Source organism: Mycteria americana, chromosome 4 (genome assembly GCF_035582795.1).
Source record: "Mycteria americana isolate JAX WOST 10 ecotype Jacksonville Zoo and Gardens chromosome 4, USCA_MyAme_1.0, whole genome shotgun sequence".
Classification (NCBI taxonomy): domain Eukaryota; kingdom Metazoa; phylum Chordata; class Aves; order Ciconiiformes; family Ciconiidae; genus Mycteria; species Mycteria americana.
Window position 1 is genome coordinate 78,370,525 of NC_134368.1, and position 25,118 is coordinate 78,395,642.

At 36.5% G+C, this 25,118-nt stretch overlaps 1 protein-coding gene across 2 annotated transcripts in view; it reads right to left on the minus strand.

The window, feature by feature from the left end:
* Nucleotides 1–2,050: 2,050 nt before the first annotated feature.
* Nucleotides 2,051–25,118, minus strand: part of NAA15 (N-alpha-acetyltransferase 15, NatA auxiliary subunit) — a 41,655-nt gene continuing 18,587 nt past the window's right edge. Inside the window, exons 5-21 of one of the 2 annotated variants that reach the window (XM_075501054.1) lie at nt 23,934–24,068; nt 23,610–23,763; nt 21,139–21,258; nt 20,365–20,460; nt 20,122–20,228; nt 19,627–19,699; nt 17,656–17,825; nt 16,830–16,982; nt 14,669–14,797; nt 12,852–13,065; nt 11,469–11,662; nt 11,130–11,165; nt 9,207–9,315; nt 8,515–8,613; nt 7,627–7,770; nt 6,435–6,532; nt 2,051–3,504 (exon numbers count right to left, since the gene is read on the minus strand). In XM_075501054.1, coding sequence (XP_075357169.1) covers nt 3,304–3,504; nt 6,435–6,532; nt 7,627–7,770; nt 8,515–8,613; nt 9,207–9,315; nt 11,130–11,165; nt 11,469–11,662; nt 12,852–13,065; nt 14,669–14,797; nt 16,830–16,982; nt 17,656–17,825; nt 19,627–19,699; nt 20,122–20,228; nt 20,365–20,460; nt 21,139–21,258; nt 23,610–23,763; nt 23,934–24,068 — 2,232 coding nt within the window. In that variant the 3' untranslated portion in view covers nt 2,051–3,303. The remainder of the gene's footprint in view (nt 3,505–6,434; nt 6,533–7,626; nt 7,771–8,514; nt 8,614–9,206; nt 9,316–11,129; nt 11,166–11,468; nt 11,663–12,851; nt 13,066–14,668; nt 14,798–16,829; nt 16,983–17,655; nt 17,826–19,626; nt 19,700–20,121; nt 20,229–20,364; nt 20,461–21,138; nt 21,259–23,609; nt 23,764–23,933; nt 24,069–25,118) is intronic. The other variant, XM_075501055.1, reaches the window with a different exon arrangement.

The following is a 25,118-nucleotide window of genomic DNA, read 5'->3' on the forward strand; positions in this document are numbered from 1 at the left end:
TATGCTAGGAGAAAAACTGAGCGACAAACTTCCTTCTGTATTCTGGCTGACACACCATACATCAGGACATGATTCCTCTCCTATGAACATGGAAGTCTTAAGACCTCTACTGAAAAAAAAAAGGTAACTGTAGAAGAATATAGAGGCTTTTAAGGCATTTAAGATGCAAAGAAATAAAATGAGTTACTGAATAGATCATTTTGAGACTATTTTTCCTGTTTGTTCACACATACCGCATGTCCGAATGCTCTGGTCTCCAAATGGAAAAAGTGAGTTACCTCACCTATCATCTTGGGGCAACCAACCACGTTCAGCTACTTACAATTTAAGTCCACTTCTGACTCTGGCATTGCTTCATGCAATGTGCATTTGCACCATCTACAGTCTTTACCTAGGGAAAATTTGTCTGAACTTTTTTCCCCCTAGGAAAGATATCCATGGCATATGTCATCACCAGTGGCTCCACAGATGGTGAAAACATCTTTCTCCAGTGAAAATCATGAAGAATTGAACCAAATCATGTCATTAGTAAGCCAACGTTCTAGGTCACTCTGACCATGACTGCAATCCCTGCTCACCTGCTTTGGCAGCCAAGCACCAATGATTACAGTTTTGGATCTCTGCATGCAAAGGAAAGTTTTCACTGTAGTGTGGTGCTCTCTGCTACTTCGCAAGACTCATTGCCTTGGATTGTAACTTCATTTCCAGCTCTTAAAAACTCTTCCTCAGAAGTCAGCATTGCATCTAACAGGAGAGATGCGAAGATGAAGGATTAGCAATTCCTTTGCCAATTAAAGAACCTTCTTCTTCAGGTGAACTCTTGACTTAGTTTCATTTCCTGGGACTGCAGTCTCCTGGAAGGGGATGAGGAACCTCTTTAATCCAAAAGTATCATCTCTGAAGCACTATAGATGCCTTTCAGTAAGGTTATGAAGAAGTGTCTTTGGGGAAATCACAATAGATGTGTAGGCTTCTGGAAGGCCCACAGAAATATCCTTTCCCACTTGCATAATGAAAGAGAACAAGTAACTTCTTGCTTTTAGTTCATCTATTTCAACACAAAAACAGGCAGTGAAAAAAAAGGAAATAATCCCATTTTTAGGCAGCACCCAAAAAACAGAATTTGGAAAAAAAAAATTTGCTTGATGCAATTCACAATCTGTTTAAAAGAGTGAGCACTCATCTGCCTCCAGCTAAGCATCAGAAGCCAAGAAAATGGCAGCAATACTCAGAGGCAAGGCCAAAAGCTCATAGCTTGTGTAGGCAAGATTGAACCATCTTCAGTAGTTGCAGAAGACATGCAGTCCAAGTATCTCAGGCTGCAGAAAAGACTGAGATCTAGACATAAATACCAGAGTCAATTAAAGGCTCTATAGGTATTCCAGCCCCTAAAAGCCCAGCAGATTAAATATACAAATATAGCAATACAACTTACACTTCCGACATGAGCTACACTGCAAACATACACAAGGATAGTCTAACCATTAAAAGAAAGTGGTGCTGAATATACAAGAAACAAAAACCTGTTCTTCTGACAGTTAGAAAACTACAAACCCCAATAAGTCTTCCTGGATTTCTTAACTGTATGTGTCAATCACTGAATTCCATGATGTGGAAGAGGAAGGCTGTGTATCCACACGACAGATACTCTGTAACTGAACTCCTGCAGCAAAGAAGGCACTCACTTTATAAGCTGTAGTTTATTTTCTGCTCTGTTTTATATGATGAGCCTATAAAGAAAAAAACATTTGAGCACTTATCTATATTATTAACACAGTAGACTTGTAGACTGAAGCTTGACTTGGAAAATAAAATTCAACGTAACATTGGTGGAACTTAGAAGCCAAGTAGTAAAGCATTCTGTGTTATAGGACTTCCCAGACATTCACTATTTACATATAATGCATTTGCACTTTATAGTCAACAACCACCCATCAGCAGTGACATTATTAGCATAACTGGACAGCACAGTAAGCCAACCCTGAGCTGCACTCTAGTGAACCCATTCATTTTCAAAGTACAACAGAGATTGGTTTAAATATTCACACAATTGTTTTTCAAAACGTTTTATTGCATTATATTTGGTACCTTATGTTTGACAAAGGAAATTACATCCGTAACTGCAGGAATAAGAAGCTGGTCTGTTATTGAAAAAAAAATCTTGGGCCCCTTAAAAGTTACAAAGTCTTGGGCTTGCCTGAAACAACTGAGCAAGAAATATATTCTTAGAAATGTAGGGCTTCAAGTATTACAAACCTGTGACACTGTGGAAAAGTTCCAGAGGTATCTAAACTGCAGCACTTTTTTTTTTTTTTTTCTGCATAACATGAACAAGGCCTGCTGAGGTTTTAAACTATTAGTCTCTTGATCAGTCAAAATGGTAGTCAGGAGTTCTCCTCTTTGCAACTTCAAGCCATAGTATGTTCTCATTTTGTTTTCACTCTATGTGAAAAATGCATGCTATCTTTCTAATTAGTTGGTGCCACATCACAGTGCATAATTTTATTTGGTTCTTGCATTACAGTTTTAAAAAGTTTGGCCAACCTATGCTGATAGGTTCATCTCAAGAACAGTGATGTTGATTCTCCCCACCCCACCCCCCAAGTTTAATTCAAAGAGAGATAGTTTTAACTGGTTCCTTCAGTTAAAAACTGTGGTGCAAGAACACCAAACTGATCGTGTACAGTGAATTTCAGAGACGCAACAAGCTTATTGAACACACTATGTTTCCTAATTCTGCTTGATATCCTTATGTCCCAGCATCCACAACATAACATGTATGTTGCAGGTTTCTCTGTATATTCTGATTCACATTGCATACTTCCTATGGACAGAATCATCCCCCGTATCAAAATCAGTCAGATGCTAAAGCCCCAACAACTGTTTGTGCTCAGTGAAAGAATCCAGTGCTAAAACAGCATTTTTGCTGTCTGAGATAACAGTAATCTCACAAGACAAATTTAAAGTAATATTTCTGCCACACACCTGCTCTGAGGGCTAGACGCCTCCAGATTTCATATAAATTAGTTTAAAAACATGGGTAGGTAGGTAAGGAGAAGGGTTTTTTTCTTCAATTTTAGCAGCTTTTAATTTTTAAGAAACCGAACAACCTATATCCAGTAATATGTTAGATATTTTATATATATACTTTGTCAGCAGGATAAAAAAAAAAGTAAAACTATTTGAAGGCAACATTTTTTTTTCCTTCTGTTCTCTGTGTAAGTTAGAACAATTCAGCAGGTGCGTGACAAAAATATTATACACCAGATATGGTCCAATGTCATTTTTTTCCAATAAAGTTGTTCATATTTCATTGGCCAGTTCTTCAGGTTCTGCAGAACTATCTCCATTAACTGTGATCTTCATATCCTCTTCATATCCAGGGGGCATGAAAGCCAAAGCATAAGGGAAAAGCTTATGACAATTTGCTCTGTAAGTTTCAGATGCTTCTTTACAGTCTCCAAGGCTACCGTCACATAAAGCTTCTAATACCTCCATACAAGTCTAATTAGAGAGAAAAATAAAGAAGTGTTATGGTTTCTTAAATATTCATCTGAACACTATCAAACCAGAAATACAATAATACAAAGAAAACAAACTCCAAGGATTGTTTTCAGGTTTCTATCAATATCAAATGACTTTTTTTTTAACTAGACACAGCATGAAATACCAGTGTAGTCCGATTTGAAATAATGCAGTTTAAAAAGGGAGTTAAAAAACAGCTAGAAATCTTGACTGAAAATGAAAATACTCATTTGTCACCTGTTCCTTATTTTCCTAAAAAAAAATTGATTCTTCCTAGTTGGCAACCAAGAACCAGGCTTACTTGCAACTAAATGTGGGTTTTGGGTTTGTGGTGCCTCCCCCCACTGACCCCAATTTTGGGATACACTGAACATTTCAGCAATACATAACATGCATATGAATTTTAGTGCTCACAAATAAAAACAATGAATCCAAAATATATACTATAACTTCCTAATAATGACTTTTGTGAATGTGCTTTCGGATAGAATTGGAAGAATTATGGAATATAATTAAAATGTAAAAATAGCATCAGCTGAATAACCATAATTAGATGTGAAAACATTTCTCGTAGGAAAACCACCCCATTTTTACATTTAAGGATATGTGACTTACTGAAGTGTGTCTATAACTAGTGAATCAAACCAAATTACTCAGTTATTATCACATCCTTCAGATACATCTGTAGTTTCATATCCACTTTTGTTCATAATTTAGAAGAGAAAAAGGAGATTTCCTGTTGTTTGGTTTTTGTGGTTTTTTTCCCCCCCCCCAACTTACATTCCAAACATGAGAAACCGACCTACTGAGCTTCACTAAAGCCTGGCAGCATTTAACATCCATCCATGTCGTGTATGCTAGCATTAGCACAGTAAGCTAGTCTTTTTCCATTCCTCTGACATTTACTATAGCTTTTATTTGTTCTGTGTATTGAGATTAACTGCTCTGTCCTCCTGCTATGGGGTTATGAAGTTCTCTTCAACAACCCCTTTTCCTCACATTAGCTCTTTGCGACATTGGCATCCACAGAAGGTCAAGTATATCTAGATTTATGCCTGCAATGTACCCTGAGACGGCTGGTCTTTACTAAAATGAAATGTAATAAATTTGATCTCTTTGCACACGAGAATGCCTTTCAACGAACGCCTAGACTCCTTCAGATTCTCGTTTTTTTTAGAGCACTTTCAATTTCCCATCTAAAAGTTCAGTAGAACTCCAACTCTTACTTTATGTTGGCACCGAGAATGCTTAAATTGAATGTTTTCAGTTTTATCACAATGCTGCATGTATCATCTTTATACACTCTGAGTCAGTAAATGCTTCTTGTAGTCCTACCCAGACAACATCTCTAAAACCACCAAGCATTTTTGGTTATGTTTTAATCTTTCCCCAGTCCAATTCCCAGAATCCCACTCTCAGGCAAAAAACACAGCTATGAGGCAAAAAGAATGGTGTTGAAGGCAATTTAATTTTTGTTTTCTAAATCTATTGATAATCTATCTTAAGCTCTTTGAGACTGCTCAAACAGTAACACACACAAAAACAACCCCAAACAAGAAAACAGTTTATGAAAATTGCTAAATATGTACTTAGGAAATAAAAGATATGAGTTTGTGTCCCATAACCAGATCAGCTAGAGAAATGATCTAAATCTTTAGCATCCTAAGCAAGTTTATAAATAATGGCAAATCGTCTTTTCTTGTCTCTTCTTCCCCTCTGTTTTGTCCAAAAATTCTGTTGTGAACTTAAAATCCTTCACAATTAAAGTTCTGTTGAACCCAGTATATTTCCAAAGGGATGTTTTTTGGAAAACGCTCATTTTTGCCCAAAAAGAATAATTTTACTAGGAAGTTCACCAATTTTACTTGCAATAGATCTAAAAAATTCTTGAGTCCCCAGACATAAAGAGCACAATAAAGAAATAAAGTGCCAGGGGAACTGAGAGAAACGAAATGTCCCAAAGTTTGCACAGCCTGCCAAGGAATCTCTCTAATACTTAATTAAATGTACTGGACACTTGCATAGTGATGCCAAAAGGAAACAGTTTGATGACTGGGATACAAAAATAGTTTAGAAAAGACTAGAAAAAAGAAAGGACATTTTATTCCTTCTCTGCTTTGTCAGGTAAGGTTCTGCCAGTGTGCAGTCATCGGAATAAAAAAACCCATGTTTATTAATTCTGTGTAAGAAACATTTGATGATACTAAAAAAAATTACCTTCTCTCAAATACTTTGAATTGCAAGTCAGACCTGATAGCCTTCCCAGATGAAGGTGGGGGAGCAGGGAAAGGGGCATGATGGTGGTGGCACAGGGAGATTATTCCATGACCACCAGAATGGAGCAGAATTTCAAAATTTGGTAAGCTTTTTACTTAACTACATACTAAGGCCAAAATATGCACATGCACCTTTTATTAAAACTAGGATAATTCACAGAGCTTGCAGGGAGATGAATATGGAAAGCTTTCACGGAGTCTGAGCCACTCCTAAGTCAATCTTTTTCTTGTGAACAGTTGCCTGTGTAACTAGAGCTCGTTTTACAGTTGCCTCCCAACTAAAGCTAAAGCTCAGACAGACTACAATCTTTTCTTATTGGGGAGCTTTAGCATCTTTTGCCTTGTGAATTCTCTTGTGTTTAATAAGCTTTCCCATTACCTGTGGCAATAACCTGGTTTCTGCTGCTAGCTAGCTATTTTCATATTATGACAAAACTAAATTAATTTAAATGTGCAAAGAGGACATTAAACATTTCAGTTCAGATGAACCCGATACCCTTTTCTCTCACATGACAAGCCAACCTCCTTACCATAAGGCACAGCAATAGTTTCAGCTTCCTCTTACCTCTCTAATTTGCATAAAGCTTCCATAGATATACCAGAAGTTGTTTACAATTTATAAATATCTGTTACCTGAAGATTTCTGTTAATGAGGGATTCATCCAGCGTCATTGCCAGCTCCACTGCCCTTTTCTGACTGGAAGGATCTAAATAGTACATCATTTTGGCAGCTACAGGAGGAAAAATAAGCTTCATCACCCAGTGGATGACCAGAAAGTCATATACAAACATAAAATAGAGATAATATGGCTAAGAGGAGATACTGAACTCTACAGTAGTAGTTCAAAATGGAACCACTTGGAGCATTAAAGCTTGACACCTGAGGAAGTAGAAGGGTAGCTTTAAGACTACTATTCAATGCTAGACAAAGCATTAAAACAAAGAGGCATTGCCTATACTGCAGGGTAGGAGCATTTTGCAGCGTACCGTGGAATCCCAGGCAGTGAAGATAACAAATCAGACCTGCTGCAACACACCACAGTTCCCTCCAGCACCACTGCTCACATCTCCGTCACACAGAAACCAGGGTACAGAAGAGATGTGCACACAAAGCTCTTGTTATAATATGGTGTCAGGACACAACCAGGACACACTTTGAGTCCCACGGCACAGATGTAGTTGAAGGGACTTGATGCCAGAAAAGATGCAAGAGTAAACTCACTGCTTTTTGTGGCCACGTCTGAGCCCAGACTGAGCCACAACAGCAATGCTGCTCCCTGGGTGGTTTACATCCTGCTTCCCATGTGATACCCACCGTAATATGTGGTCACTATTGACAGATAGATAGCCTTTCGTAACAGGTAACCAGCACCATCTAAAGCTCCTCTTGTTAGGCATACCAATAGCTCTGGGCATTACCTGGCTTGCTGAGCACTCAGCGTATTTCTCTTGGCAGTCAGCCTCTACAAATACGTGTATCAAAAAAACCCTTTGCAACTCGGAATACTACTTCACATACTATAGCTCATACAAACTATTTCACAGATGCATTAAATACAGTTACAGTCTTATGATACATTCAGCATGCATCAGAAATGAAAACAGGGCAGAAAGGTCCAAAAATTTGTATTTTAGCAGCATGTAGAAAAAATTAAAGAAAACTACAGACAACCTAGTGGTCATGTTGTCACAAAAACACAAACCGAGAGAAGAAAAGCATTCCTGATGGAAATTTTTATGTCACTGGTGCCGATACCGAGATGCCACTGCTAGATAAGCACAAAAGATACAGAAGCAAGGCAGAAAAAGGATAAAGGCAAAATACCTGATAACCTATGTGGTAGTGAGTCATAGTTCTTTTTAAGGAAAGCTTCATTGAAGTTCTTTGGATTAGTTGCTCCAAAAAGCCGATTCATTTCTTGGTTTAACACTGTCCTAACTGCATCAGGCAGATCCTTACTTTCAGATACTATTGAATTGGAAAAAAGAGGTTAATAGAGGCGAGCACAGGTAATCACAGTAAAATGTACTTTATGAATTTATTTTAATATTTGTCATGTTTACATTATTAATATAATTGGAAAAAATCTCAAAAGAATATGCATGAAATTGGAAAAGGTAAATAACTGGATCTGGTTGGAAAAAGCTTAACTGTCACAGTTTTCTGATGCTTAGAAAAAGCCAGCCTTTTTACTCCAATACACTCTCCCCTCACCGATTAAAATCTATTGGGCTCAAAGATTGAGGTAATACAAGTCTGTTCTTAAATGTGTCTAGTCTGTAGCCATCAACAGGAAGGGCTACCTTTGGTGCAAGGGAAGGGAGAGAATCCTTCCAACTTTCTAACAAGAAGGACTAATTCTAAGCCTTCTCCTCACACGCTGACACAGGCTGCCAGCGGAAAAGCCACATTCCTCACCCTGCAGTTTCCATTTCTTCATTCACTCACTCTTTTCAGGGGTTCACCATACTACTCACAGTCTTAAAAAGACTTACTAATACTTGTTGGAATAACTACTAAATCCAGCTGCAGTCATAATAAACATACTTAATTTTAGCATGAATCAGTTGTTTAAAAAGCTTTCTAATACGTGTATTAAATATTTTGAATTAATTGTGCTAACAGTCTATAAACTAAAAATCAATGACTGTATGCAGGTTAGGCATCATCTGGAAGCATGTGCAGATGAAGTCTTATCAAACAGAAACATACCACTGCTGAAGAGATGTATCATACACTCATGAAGCCAAGGATGACTAGAATCAATAGCAAAGGCTCTCTTCACAGACTGAAGCATCAGAAGGAACTTCTCTGGAAAAGAAAGTGTTGCCAAATGTTCAAAAACCTGTGGTTGGATCTCACTGCATTATGTTGCAGGAGTATTTAGTGTTTGAAATTAGAATGATCAGAAGAAATTAAAGCTGAGTGTACTGCAACAGCCATTTTTTCTAACATGCATTTATTTAACCAGTGAATTAAGCCTGTTAAACCAGTAAGTAAATCCGAACATAGTAAGTTCTTAAAGCATAATATTTAACTGATACAAGAATTCAAAAGTCAAGTGTTTCAAAAGACCAGTTCTCATTAGCAACTGTACACCACTTCTTTACAGTATGTAGTTCTGCGAACTATAGATACAAACAAATAACTAGGGCAAATGTGCAAGCTGGGAAAATTAACTACAGTCTCATTGCTTATAGATTTAAACACAGCAAAGAAAGTGGATAATCACCAAATGTTCAAACTTTGTTTTTTCACAGACTACTCATGGCTGGGTCCAATGAAAAGTTGTGTGTCTCGACAGGGACTGACTCCTCATACCTCATCAATGATTTTTGCTTACATTCTAATATACATCTTTACGAACCTGCAAATTGCTTTCTTTCATTAGTTTTCTCACCTACCTTTTCGAAAATAAATCTCGAAGGCAAAAAGATGCGTCTCTATTTTGTTCTTCACTAAATTCTTCAGGGGTGTTAAAAATTTAATGGCTTCTTCCAAAGGTGCTTCAACCTACAGATTCAAGGAAGTGACACACAACTAAGTCACAAAGTTTAAACCTAGTAACTCTACAACAGAATTAGCTGTTTGAGTCACATCAGAGAGTTACTCTCATAAGGCAATGCATAAAATGCTTAGAACCTCTTCTGTTACAGATTTTGCATATTTCACTCAGTATTAGTGTCTGAACACAGACTGTCAAGTCTAAAAAACTGCTTTGTGACAGTTACAAATCACATCTTCCTACAGAGATACAAGTCTACTACTGATGTATGATAGCGGGCAAAAACACAACTGCAGCTGAACCTGCATTGTAATGGGCACTATGGCTCCCATGTTAATCTACACACATAGGCCCAAGACGTTGGTAAACGACTACTTTATGCCCATGACAGAGTCTGTTCATGTGAGCTTCAGACAGGTTCCTGAAAGCTGCCAGGTCATGGCGATATTCCCAGCCAAGATACTAACAGCAAGCTTAAAGTAGATATTGATCATGGTCTCCTGGTGTTAGCTAGTGTAACCCAGTAAACAGACAGTTTTAATACGAATTAATTCTGTGCAAGGATTCTTTACAGACAGATCTCTTGCATCTAGAGGTTAGGGATAATTTGAACAACTGTCTGTTGTCCTTCATATTTACATTTTCATGAACATAAGCTACTCTCCAAGAATCAGATACAAAATTTAATTGTTGCCTGTCAATAACAACTTAGTAACGTGGAAGCAATAAACTTCATTGCAAATAAGTGAGTTGAAGACAATGATGGATACCTTATGGAGTTCCTGCTAACCATATACTACAGCAGTTTTCATTTAAAAAATTGCATCATTTATACATGCTGTTATGAGTTTGCATAGATCAGACACAACTGTGTACTTAAACTATTTGGAACCTATAATAAAACAGATTTCAAAGTTATGCCTTTAATGCCAAAGCTACATATCCAAAGAAGTCTAGGGGCAACTGTTTCAGGAAAACTGTTTGTAAGTGACCACATATGTCAGAAATGGTCTTCTGACACTAGGAACCAACTGAATTTGGAGGTGTCTGTATCATGATTCTGATACTAAATTTGGAATATAATTAGGGAAGATTTGCCAAAGGAATGCATTATACAGCTGCAACTATTCCCTATAATCTTGGGGACTGCCTAGATTTTCCTGGGATATCCTATGACATCCCCCTACTCCAGAACTCAATTTCAATACATGCCATTGCAACCATTTCAACCTTAACTAGCACTGCAATTACAGTGCTGCTTCTTGCAACCAGTGAGCTAAACAATGGGAATACCGACAGTATTCTTAAATGACTAGTCGAGTTTTTTAAGTCACTTGCTTCCTGGCTACAGAGTGAAGTTCACTGTCTCAGCTTTCAAATATCACCCTCTCAAGAGCCAATAATATTCATTGTATGTCATGTGAAAATACTGAGTACGGTATCTATCAGTACTTGGATACTATACTACTATGACTATAAATGAATTTTTCTAGCCTATATATATTTTTCATTCTCTTTTCCCACACTTTTCAAGTGTTTTCCTGCTCCTTACAGGTACAACTTTTAGCACAAGAATAGTCTTCTGGGTCACCTCCCCCTTATATATATCAATACAGTTCTTAATCCAGATCTCAAAATCCATCTCAGTCTAGTCTACTACTCTTTCCAAACAGCTTCTTTATCCCCCCCCCCCCGCCCTTAAAAACAAATGCAAACAAATGCTGTCAAAGCATTCAGTGTTTCAATGTCTCCTCTTTCACAGGTTGTCTATGCTTAATAAATAAAAAAATATTATGGGACATAAAGAGTGAATGATAATCACCTTACATACAGAATAGAAAGACTTCCATCCGATCAACTAGAAATAGGGTATAATCAACAAGTTAGTGCAATACACACATGAAGATAATTCCACCTGCAGCAAATGTCTAGGACTTCAATTGCTGCCTTTGAGAACTAGGCACAAAAGCTGTGATTTCATCACATTACTGACAGTATATCCAACAAACTATTCCTAGAAATCAATTATTTTTAAAATGCCGCCTGTGAAGAGAGCCATACAAAAAATAAACAAGTTATCTGAACGGCTTGCAAATTGTATGTGTGCTCACTGTAACTTTTCTAGACATTTCTATGACTTTATTATTACATTAGTAAGCACCTTTGCCAATTTCTCAGGGATAAGTTCTTCTTTCGGTCCTCCAATTTCTTCATCATCATCATCTTTCTTCTTTTTCTGATTCCTCTGTTGCTTCTCTTTCTCAGCATTCTTCTTCTCCTCCTCCAGCTGTGCTTTCTTTTGCGCTCTTCTCTGCTTATTTCGTAGCTTCTTTAGCTCCTTGTCAGACATATTTGCTGTACACACGCAAAGGGCAAAACCAGACAATGTTGATGTCCAATATTAACAGCCTCGATCAGTTGTCAGATACCATCATCTTTTTTAAACCATATCTACTAACTAGTAATACTGCCATTACATTTGTAAAAGCTTATTTACTATCGATAGATTATTTTACAGTCTACGCTGCTGCTTCATAATTCACAAATGCCTTTGTGAAATCACGGCAACAGGAATTAGAACAATAGCATAACATGCTTAAGGCAGGACAAAGTAATTACTACATGACTCTGCAAATCCAGTGCCAGGAGTAGAAGTGCACACCAATACATACTGATTTATTCCTTAGGCATTACACAACACGAGTTATGTTTAATGTAGTAATTAAATGGTCTAACAAAAATAAGGTGAAATAGTCGCACTTTGGCATAGACAGTTCCAGCTTTGCTTTTAATGCCCTGCAGAGATCTTACATTTGTTTCACATTCAGATCCTCTCCTCCCTCCAATTAAAGCATAGAGAATTAATTTAAAACATATCAGAAAGTGGCTACAAGAAATTCTATTATTATACTTCTACTTGTCTTAATTTGAATCTGAAGCCACACAAATGAACTGAGATGAGAAATATTAAAACTTGACAAACTCCCCTTGAAGGATTCAATAGCCTCTATTCATACCATTTGAGATGCCCCAAGCCATAATCACTTAAGTTGCTCTCCAATCAGATGAGAGGAAAAAAAAAAAGAAATTGATGGATTTAAACATTATTTTTACATCAGAAGCAAGAGATGATAAAATTTAAGTTGCTACCTAGTCAAATTTTTGCATACTGATAAAATGCTTAGAAAGAGCTACCACCAAGCACACCTGCTTCAGTCTGTTATTTCATGGACCAACAACCATGAAAATTCCATGTTTTCTCAGCCATTTCATAACACAAACATGTTTTTACTTAAGAATTACAATTGTCACTACAAAAATGATCATTGTTTTATAATAATCTAAATAAAAACATGCATTAGTTTAACTTTCAGTAGAACATCTACTTTTACATGCAGGCCAAGTTACAATTTACCTATTTTGAGTTGTGACAAAACTCTTATTTTTGGCTACTACAGTTGACAACTATAAGAATGCTGGATCTTCATAAAATATCCACTAATTAGTGAAACCGCATATTTAACAGATCCTGAGGGTTGAATACCTGTATCAGCCTCGTGTTCTTTATTTTCATCTGTTAAAGGATTATCATGAAGTTTCAAATATATCTCTATGGCAATTCGTGCTGCTTTGAAGTAGAATGGATGTTGTCGAAGTACATCTTCTAGTTTTAACAAGTCCACATAAGACCTAAGGGTGATCTTCCTCATACAGTAAGTGTGAAAGTCAAACTGGTCATCCGTGATTTCTACAAAATGCTAACAGAACATAACATTATTTAGCAAGTATTAACAATCAGATACTAACCTTGACTTTTTTAATATAGTCTCCCCAAAGGAATAATTTCGTAAAAGGCCTGCTGTTTGACAAATACACCCTAACTTTTATAGAAACATGAGTTAACGACAGCCTCCAAAAATAAAGTCATGGTGAAAAGAACAGAAGACATCTTAGGTCAGAACCAAAATTCACCCATTTCACAATCTCTTAACAGTACTCTCTGACAATTTGCAGTTTAAAGGACAAAGGTTCTACATCCATTGTATTTAAACGGCACTTGAATTTTTCTTCTATTAACGCCTCTAATTTTTTCAGTCAAAAGTATAATTTTGACTTCCATTAAATACTGTGGCAATGAATTCCACACTTAAATCACACATGGTGTGAGAAAGTACTTCCTTTTGTTCAAGATCTGCTTTCCTCATTGTCACCTGATGTCCCCTTGTTTTTGTTTGAGCAACAGTGAAGAGTCATTGCCCTCTTCAACTTCTTCATGTACTTATGCTCTCATACAACTTCATCGTAAACTCAGTTGTTGCTTGTCAAAGCTGAGGATAAAATAATAATCATGACAAGCTAATTGCAATCTCTTCACATCGAAGTTACTCCATGGCACGTATCTTACTAGCACATTTTTAAGGAGGTGTGATATTCAGATGTGAACAGTACAACAGATTTATATAATGGAAGAAAATTAATACTTCTCTAGTCACTTAATTTCCAACACTGTCCTTTTGACTGCTGCTCCACACCAACACAGAAGTTTTTGAAGCACTGTCTGTAATGGTACCAGGATTTCTTTCCTGAGCAGCAATAATTCATTTAAGACCTTTTACTAGTTATGCATAGGCAAAGAATTCTTCTTGTCCCTCCTTCACCGACCACACTGTTGAACATTATGTTTCATGCGCCATTTTATCATTTCGTATTGAGACAGCGCAAGTGTTGTCCTTGCACTATTCACTCTCTTTCTGTGATCATTCATTGATATATCAAGCAATGGAGACCCTAGAGAGACACCTTAGTAATCTCCATGATAAACTCCTTTTCTTGTAAAAGCTGAGTATTTGCTCCTAACTCTGTCTTTGTATTTCTAATAGCTTCTTTTAAACTGTATCTTAATTTTTTTTTTAAAGGAGAAGATACTTAATATTTTTGATAGTTTTTCACTCTCTCTCTAAACCACAGTGGCTTAACAATAACCAAGGTGACATCTTTCCTTTCTTTTAAGGCTGGGCTTGTCAGCTCAGCCATGTTCTTTTTGGACTTAAAGTACACATACTCTTGGTTTGTACCCAAATACCTATTTTTATGTACCCTGCCAAAAGTAAGATTATTTCTGAGAGTTTTCTGTTCTTTCCTGGATCTTCAAAGGACTTTGTAAAATCTCTTTATAATACACAGTTTACAATAGCATTTTTAGGAGGAAATGTAATTTAATCAACTTGCCAGTAGCCAACATGAAACAAAACCTCTCCTGAAGCTACATGAAGTATACTCTCACTGCTCAGAAAGAAAACATATTAGCACATTAACTTAAGCTAGTGTTTTCCAACCTAGGCAGTTTAACTAGATACATACTCTCTCAATTTCATGGCATTTCTTAAGTGCTTCTCCGAATTTGTTCATTGCTTTGTAAGCTTGCGCGCATTCTGTCTGAAACCACATGCACTGCATTTCATTCAAGTTCTCTACTGCCGAGGTTCCTTCCTAAAAGCAAAAACAGCATTATAAAAAAATAAGTCTCATTCAATTTGTTACCTGCCATTTCTTCCATCTTGTTCTAATTAAAAGCACAAATAAAGAGGCTATCAAAAGAACGCTAAACTCCAAAACTGGAGTCCTGAAAGTCAGAAATGCCACAGTTAAGATGGACTTCCTTTGTTCATTAATTAAAAAACAAAAATAAAAAAAATCCCTCTATGTTCCAGTTACTGGAAGAGTCAGAAATACACAATGAATAGCCAGGTAGTGACCATTTAGCTGTGACAGTTCCTCATCTTTAGGACAGGAGAGACATTCATTCAGTGTTTTTAATATTGTTTGCACAAATAACACATTGCAGCATGAAGAAAATGGCAGAAAAGTTCTAGCATGTGGCATGACACTGACACCTGCAGGATTTTTTTTAACTAAAACTGCCATCCGTGTCTTCCAGAGACCTGCTGATTGAGCTAAGCACAGTAACTGACAGCAGTAATAGGTTATTTCGTATGTCATCAGTACTAAAGAGCAGTGGCAAGGCAAAAGGAATACTGGTAGCTTTGACACCTTCTGATTCAGATAAGGAGATTACAGTTGTCTTTCAAATCTGGTATTTATATATAGATCTGTAGAACTTATCGTATGCCTTTCAAGCTTAATGTCAAAGTCTTGGGGTGGATGCAACCATTCTGGCTCTACTCTGATCTTACAAAAAACAGGCTATTCAAGAATCAGCCAAGAGCCAAAGCTGGGAAAATTACAGTAATATTCAAATGGAAGGGGTAAGGAGAATGCCCCAAATGAGAAAGAAAGGCAGTCTTCAAACCAGTCTGATTTAGGCAGCTAAAATCAGAAAAATTGTTAGTTACATTTTAATTATGCTTAATTTAGGTGGTCTTTAATTATTGTTTTTTAATTAAGCAGCTTGTATTTGAGCTAAAACAGACATATAAACTAGACATAAGATCAAAAGGAGATGAAAAAGATTACACAGAGAAACATCATCACATTATATTTTTAAAGTTCAGTTTTGGGCAACTGGTATGCTTGCTTTTTTGACTTCATCTTAAAGCTGCTTAAGGCATTGAGAGAGGTCAATTAACCTAGATTCATAGCAGTTTTGCATCAAAAACTCAACATAAAGCTACTGAGCTTATATAAAACACAACTTCCCCTCCCTCTGTGTTTGCCTGCACACAGCCTCCATTTCACAAAAATCCTTCAACTTTCCCCTTACAAATACCCCCCTCCCTGTTCAACCTACCTTACTCCAGGTTTCTCCTGCTCTTCAAGAGAGAAGAGAAAAATGGGACAACAAACAAAAAATGCTTTACTTCTGCAGGTAGGTCCCAATAGCTTGTTGCCTGCTGACAACACTGACAACACATAAATGGTATTGCCAGTATTCTAACACTATCATTTGCCAAATATTCTGGAAAGACTCCATTGAGCTGTTTTGACTTCTAGTTATGAAAGAATAACAGCAAGAGAAATAAATTTAAAAAAGTAACTAAGCTGTGAGACCAATATGCAGCTTCCCTTCATCACTGTTAAACATGGCCATGAAAGCTTGTTCACAAAAGGAAGACATCTCAGAAAGCCTCTCACCACACAAATTTTGTTCCAAGACACATCTGAATTCTCTAACTTACTACCATTAGAAAAAAAATAAGAGACATAGGCAACTTTATCAGATCTTTCAAGGATCCTACAGAATCAACAGTAAACCCAAAGACTACTTTGAAAAAATAATTTTCTGAGAAGTTCTCTCTAAAACTGACATGCTGTATTTTTCCTACCTGGCAAAAATGATCAAATCCAAGCTTTAGAGTTTTCACTTAATACTATGGAATCATGCTTATCCAAGATTAATTCAAACCCTGGTATTGACTACCATTAGTGAAGCAAGCAATCATAGTTGCTCTGAAACAGAGCTTAAAGAGTAAAGTAAAGGTGAGTGGACAGTTAACACAAAAAGTTATTCCACAAGGGATTAGGCCCACATTATTCAAAAGAGCTATAGTTAAAAGCAACAAACCCTTGTAAACTTAGAACACATTTCTTCTGCTTCTTTAATGGAGTTTGCTTTCAACATATATTTTGCACATTTGGAGTTGATAAATCTGTCTGCTGTGTCCAAAGCCTGAGCCTCATCCATCCACCTTGCAGCTTCTTTAATATTTCCAGCATGCTTAAAGAGATAGAAATTCAAGTTAGATTCAGTAATTATAAAACATGCATGTTTTATCTACTCACTGTTTAATATAATTAGTTAGTTTCTTAGACATTTTTTAATAAATAGCTTTCTTCAGGAAAGCAAAAGACCTTTAAAGAAAAAAAGCAGAAAAATTACTTCCCCTCATTATGGAATTACAGGTCTTTCGGCACTAGACGTTTTTCCTGAAAATGCTTAAAGGACACTTTGGATAATGCAATTCTGATACAATACCATAGCGTAGTTGAGAAATTATTTTTAAGTAGTTAAAAAAATGGGGGGTAAGAACAGGCGAAAGACATTTATAACATCAACTAAATTTATTAGTGTGATTTTTAATATGAAAAATATAATTGTAAACTGAGAATTCACATTGTGCAGTATGTTTGTCCTTTATTGACTTAAAAATCTTCATAGGGGCTTATTCATATGCGGTAAAAAACCCAAGTAGCCAAACAACACCCTTATCTAGAAACTCACTAAAATTCACTAAGTCATTTTCCATGGATTATCCACATGTCTTGCTTAATACAATCTTAACACTTCAATGTTCACATCAAAAACATTACAGGGAAGTATAAGCATATGTAAAATTCTTCCACCATAACAAACAAATAACCTCTGGTCACTAAGAACAAGTCAAACTTACCTTATAGATTTTTGCCTTCACAAGGAAGAGTTCTATCAAAGTGGGAGTACTTTCTATAGCAGCATTTATATATTCTAGAGCCAGCGATGGCTGTCCAATTTTATCATAATGTTGAGCCAAATAATATTGGACCCAGAGTAAAGTGGTTGGAGGTTCTTCTTTACCATCATCTGGAGGGATAAAAATGGAGGGAGTTCTTTTGTTCAGTTTATTAAAACAACATGCCAGAAACAGAGTGCTACAAATATAGCCACTGAAGTTAATTCTGACTCTATCAGGCTGTCACAACAGACCTGGGAATGTTTTCAAACATCTGGGTCCAGGTAAGTCCATTAACTTTTAAGTCTATGTTTTGACAAGACCTGAGCATATACTGTTCCCTTCTCATAGTGTGGTTTTACGGGAAAGGAAAAGGAAAAGTGAGTTAGGGGTCAGAAGGGAGTTGCATTTTGTTCCAACTAGTCCCTTAATGCAGCTTAGTGCATGATGTAGAGTTCTTATTTAAAACTGTTTTAGATGAAGGGTATAGCAAAGAGTCCTGCTAAACACAAGTGTTGCACAGTAACAATGTAGAAGGATTTCAGTACCTTCAGCATTTACATGTTTTCAACCCATAGAATTGAATATTTTTTTAAACAGGCTGTCTGTTCCAAACTGTGGCTTTAAAAAGATTTTCTGTATCTACCTTCGACAAATTTATCATCACTGTTTGCCTAAATGTATCCTAGAAAACATTCCTATACACAAGTCAGTTGAAAGTTAGACAGCTCTGTTTGAAATCCAAAATACTACTGAAGTCTTAAAAGCTCATCTCACTACTCAATTTTGACTACAAAGCCATAGCACCTTGCAGGGGGGGAAAAAAAAAAAAAAAGGGTGTGGGGGCTCTAGTCCTGCCAAAATGTTCTGGTTCTTCAGTTTATAGTATAACTTAACCATGCAATTATATGCATTTGTTCATTTTAAGGTAGCAGAAAATTGTTTATTTGAATGAAATTTAATATCAAAGCAAATATTGAACTGCAATAACAGTAAGCCATTTCCTTAAACCAGAAAAGCACCAATGTGCTTGAAAGGCTTGAACAAATTCAAACAGGTATTGAGTGGCTATATTGTAGCCTATAGCATTAAATTCAAGGGAAAAGTATAACAGGCAACTTAGATGAGAATTTCATAATGAAGTATTGCATTCTGAAAAGGAGGCAAATAACAGGTTATAACTTCAATAAAAATGTCTTTAATAATTAGGATTATCCTGTAAAGTTTTAGCATATATTGTCATTCATACTGTCTTGATTATTACACCATTATAATCCATCCACCAAAATTTCAAGACTATTCTCTGTTGATATTCTATGCAGAAAAGTTTTTTCTTGGAGATTTTCTGTTACGAAGCTGTTGGGCAAATGACTAAAAAAACATCATAAAGCTACCAGAGAGGAAACTATGAAGGCTGGATTCAATATATGTAGAACCATACCTCACAACAAAACAGTTGTCAGTCAAAACCTGGAAAATGTTTAACTCTCAAACAAAACCCTCAAGAACACAAAACGTAGCCCCCACCAAAAGCTCCAAAACCCCCTCCCCCTGAAGACTGTGCTATCAGTATCTGTTCCTTTTTGTTTGACATTTCTGCAATTAAAGATTTAACATAGCTTTCAAATTTCAGTTTCCTGGACAATGATAAACTCAAGCCTTGAAAATAGAATACTTGAACTCAAAACTGCAAAGAGTTGATTGAATTTGTGGATCCAGCAAAACTTTTAGAACATGTGACTAGATTTTGAGTAGAGACTTTGTATTTGACAGCTTAAATCCATTCTAAGGATGGCTATGGTTCATTCTGTGTTGGGGGGGAACCCCATCATCTCAATTTCTCCACTCCCCACTGATTCCCTGCCTCTGAATGGTCAGATAATGCTTACACCAGGCACTACTTCCATGAAGTATGCCAGTCTTAGCACTCACCATTTGGGTTAAATAACCTGCAGCTTCTTAGAGAGGTTTCATAACCTATCACGAGCTCTTCTATGATTGCCACCTACACATGCAAGACAAGACAAAAAAAAAAAAAAAATCTGTGGGCAAGATGGCATTTTATTTCAACTTGAACTATTTGGTGTTACCCAAACTAGTTATTTTTGGTAAGAGAATTCTGCAATATCCTAAATTACAATACATATGGCAGTGCACTCAATCTCATCTCTCTTTTTAACAAATTAAGACCAAGCCTCCCTCGGTTAACACTTACGCAGCTTATAATTAAGTAAATCTTAGTTTTCTACGTTTACCAACTTGGCACAAGGCTATGTATGCTTGTACTTGATTTCTTCTAGATATACTAGGCCATAATAAACAACAGTCCTGATGGAGTGAGCACTGAAGAAAAAAGTTTCTTCATCTCTTTAATGCAGCACAGCTACTAGGTAGATCATGTAAAAAGTGGGGGGAAAAAAACCCTACCTTCTCCTTGTCTTTATATAATGACCTCAGAGTATTGAAGACTGGTGGGCAACCTTTGCTGAAATTCATCCTTAGAAACTTGTCCAGACATTCCTTAAACTTTTCACCTTGAGAGGAAAAAGACCTGTTGATTTTGTTTTACCACACATTACTTGTCAATTGCAGACTGTTTATGCTGTTAAAATATTAGTATCTAAGAAACATGAGTGTTGATCACTACCTGCTCAGCAAAAATGCACTTACCCGACAAAAAGTTTAATGGTAATCTTCTTGGAACTAGTCCCCTTGGGTATTTAGTCCAGGCCTCTTCATAGATCTTTAGCCTCTCCATCATATTAGCTGGAACAGAATTTTACAGTTTACTTTTTCCTTTCTTTTTGGCAAGGAGGGAAGAGGGGGCAGGGAGTGATTTGTATCTGGTTAAAAAAAGAATCAGAATATAGAGCAACTAACGGCTATATACTTCCTAAAGAACACTAATTTCCATTTTATTCTTTTAAAAACTTCTGTACTAAATGATTTCAGGTACTCAGTACCTGTAAATTCCTCTTCCAGCAGTGGAAGACTAACTGCTTATCTCTCATCTTAAAAAGAGTTCCTGCTAAAATGTTGAACAAAGAAAACCATTCAGGAGAACCATGCCTGTTTTTCTAAAAACCTGTATTACCTACAACATAAGATTAAGATAACAGAGACAGTAAAAGAAAAATTCTAAATCAAAACTGTCTTCTAAGAAACAAGTTGAAACTCTTCTTTCAACCACGCATAAAGATTACTGCATTTTTTTGTCATTTTGGTTTTAAATAAGACATGGTAACCACAGTACAAGAAATACTTCCAGCCTTTCTTAAAAAATCCCATTAGGACAGTATGTACACACTATGACTAAAAAGCAAAACTTAAATAAGGATATTTTTAAATAATAGTTTTATTATTTAAAACAATACAAGTTTGACAAATATATAAATTCCAAATGTGCAAGAACAGCTTATTTACTACAACATATCAAATCATTACCTGGTTTAAGTGCCTTTTCTAGGCCTTTGTAGTAGGCCCAGTTTTCAGGATTTCTTTCTTGCAGTCCTTTGTAGACTTCAACTGCTTCTTCAAGTCTGCCAAGCTGAAGCAGGAGTTCTCCTGTGTGAAATCCAAGAAGTTTTAAATTAAGGTAACAAGATACTGAAGCAGTGTAATATTAATCACTCTAACGTAAAAGATTAGACAATCCTTAACTCCATGTAGATTCCAATTTCTTAGAAAAAAATTATCACAGTGGCATCACAAACTAGCTGACAGATATGCTTTTACTTTGCCAACAGGTGCAATTACAATAAGATTCTACAACTCAGCCAGTAACTCTTGAAACTTACTTGAAAATTTAATGTTAAAAGCAAGATGCGTGTGGTTTTTTTCCTCACTTACTGAAGTGACTGGTTACTTTAAGCGCAGTTTTTACTACAGAAGGCAATTAAAAGCAGTACACAGTATTTCATGTATACAGCATCTTGAATACCAAATTGAAATTGCAGAGCTGCAAATAAAAGAATGGTTCTTCAGTCTGGTATTTCATAAAACTAACTTCAATGTTTTAAATCAAGTCATTGATCTGATTAATGAATTCTCAAGATTCTGCAAGCAAGTTTCCTTTTAATGATACTTCATTACAAGATATAACTATTAAAAGTAAAGTCTAGATCTAACAACTGTATAGAGCATCTTTACTGATGCTGGAGTTGGAGCAAAAGTCAATTTCCCATTTCACAATGGGAAACCGTATTTTACAAAGCTTTGCTATTGGCAAGTGTTAGGCACTGAAAGATTACACACCAGAGGTGATACAGTGTCATTCTAGATTAAGGTAAGATTTTCTCATCCGGTTTCAAGAGGAAAATGCGAGTCAGCGTTACCTCTCTTCTTCCCTACGTCACACAACTGACGTAATTTTGTTAAGAGATGCTGCTTCCCACAGATAGGATAACTTGAGGACTACATGCACTATCTAATGCCATCAATAGTTCACTCACTGAGAATGACAGAATCTGGACAATAAACCTAAATTCTTTCTCTGAGGTGAAAGTTATAATTTTTATCTAATGGTAGCAAATGCCAATACTATTTTCAGTGTTTCTCAGTAGTACTTCATCCACAATGGCTTTTGCACACACACTTAAAATTCGTAGACAACACTCATTTATTAGCAGGCTTTCCTGTAGTATGCACAGCAGCTATGCTAGGCCTAACAACACAACAGGAGCTGTGCCCAAAAAGATTAATCAGTTGCACCCTGTTGAAAGCGCACAGACTGCAAAGAGTATTTCCATCCTTTTTTCTGGTAACTTGCTAGAAGGTTTTGGGTTTTGTTTTGGGTTTAGGTTTTTTTCGTGTATGTGTGAAGTCCTATTTGAAAATCCTATTTCAGTACCAGCCTCAGACCTTCATCAAAAACTTAAGAACACATAGTACGTCAAAAGATCTTTCAGATAAAAGGTAAGTCATAAACACCTCCCCCCCCCCAAACCAAAACTACTGCTACTGATAGTGTAATCCCTACATCCATTTCCATTTATATGCAAACCAAATAACATATTCAGCAACAGTGGAGAGTCAGTCGTCTGCAATCATTCTCCTTGAGGAAGTACCACACACCTTCCATAACACCGTCACTACTCAATTCCTAGGTTCTTTTTGCAAGACAGCGAGATTACCGTTAGTGGGAATAGGGAGCTAGCTACAACATCTACATGAATAATATTATAGACTAAAAGATCTATTCTCTTTGCTTCAAGCAATCATCCAAAGAGATTCCAGTGTGGGCCACGAACAAACAGTACCTTCGATATATTGGAAGTTTCACAGAAGGACTCTACAAGCATCAAGCAGAAGAGGAACAAAGCATGCTTTGAAAAAGTGCACCTCTTAATAGAGCTGCAAGAATGAACCTCTATCACTCTGCAATTCCAGCTACGGAATATAAGATACAGTATTATATTGCTCTTATAATATTACACACTAATAATACAGTAACAGAAGCCTACATTGGGTTGCCCAGCTAAAGGGCCTATTTCCATACACTGCAAGAGTGACCGAGTATAATAATTTAAAGACGCCTCCTTTGCCAAAGATGATTCTGCCCTTTCAGCAAATGGTCTCTCTGTCAGGACCACCACCAAAGCTATAATAGCATGGGTCTGGGTACGCTACCCAAACAGGATTTCAGTACATCAATTCAGGATCACCTGTCTGAAATGCCCATCAGCTCAAAAGTTTCAGAACAGTACGTCTGTACTCTACTGACTTCGTATCAACCTGGGAGAAGAGTATGATAGGCACCAAACAGCTGCAAGACAAGCAGTCCTTTACCACAGCAGAATTAAATAAATTAATCTAAAAGCAAATCAAAGATGAAGTTCCAAAAGATGGGAAAAGCTGACAGTACAGGCATTCCATTGTATACTATGCATTTAAATGTACCTTCAAAAAATAATTACCTTTTGTTTCTTCAACGGCCAGTTTATCACAGATCTGCTTTTCGTAGGTACAAAGATGCTCCAAGGCTTCTTTATATAGTCCTGCCTCCCGGAGGACTTGATTTTGATACAACAGCAGTTCGCTGTACTCATAGTCCACTTTATCAGGTGATGTCTACATAGGAAAGCAAGATGCATGAGAAAGTTCAGCCTTCTAGAATGCATTTGGGATTTAATTCATTTGACTAAAGAAACTGCATAAAGTTTTCACATCATGAAAGGAAGCAGTATTTTATTTTTGGCTTAAGCAACAATCCATACAGGAATTTCATGTTTTCCTCTTACCTGCTGTGTCTTCCTAAATTCCTCTAAAATTTTTGCTGCCATTTCATAGTCTTCCAGCAGGTGGTAAGCAATAGCATAGCCAATCCATGATGCTCGCTGTGCAGGTCGGAGCTGAAGCAACTGGTATCTTGTTTCCTGCAAAAAAGTAGCTACTAATTTTCCCGACTTTCTTCTGATGCTCTATAGAATCCATTATGCAATACTCTGTCTTCAGTATTCCAATATTTAAGGAATGTAACTAAATATTAGTTTTCTATATGCAAATTTTTGTTTGTTTTTTAAATCAAAACAAAGAATAAACTTTAAAACACTATGATGGTCTTGACTGAATGAAAAAAAAAACCCCCACACAAAATAACACATCATGTCCAATTGAATACTGATGAGTCAGACTAACTTTGTTAATGTATGACACACATGCTTTTCCTGTCTTACTGCTTATGAACAGAATGCAATTAAGGATACTTTGGTTTGAGATGCAGGAACATTTACTATATACTGGTGTTTCAAATCCACCTTGGAAGTACATATGTATTAAGTCATTACAAGTGTTGTTAGGCAAAATAGGTCATGCAAGTGCATCCCTATTCTTTGGTGAGAAGATAATTACAGTTGGAAGATGCAACAGATTTGCTTGGTATTGTGCTGTTTTAATCTGAGGAAAAAGTTATTACTTGTTTTGTTACAGACTCCTGAAAGGCATCTTCAAGTAATTTAAAATAAAGGAAAAAAGTTACTACCTACTAAAAAAGCCCAAACAGTCAGAAGAAGGGGTTAACAAAGAACTAAAACTAGTTACAGCAGTTTGATTAGAATGAAGATCACTCAAAATATTATAAAGTAGGAGAGGGTGGAAGTTAAAGTGAAGGAAAAAAAAAAACCCAAACCCCAACCAAAAACCAAAAAACCCACAACCTTATTCCCAGTTTTGAGTGTAAATTCACATTCTTCAGAAACTAGCATATGATCAGTATTATGCATTTGTATTCACATTTACCCAGAGGCCAAGAGAACACACATTTGCAAATTAATTTTGGCACCTATGCTAAGTTTTGGCTACCTTGTCTCAGCAAGAGAGGAGTCAAATTTCTAAACTACTAATATGAAAAAAACAGTGATTAAGAAATGTCCTAACTCAGGAATAAGTTCACTGAGGACCTGTGTTAGCTGATGGTTCCACATGGC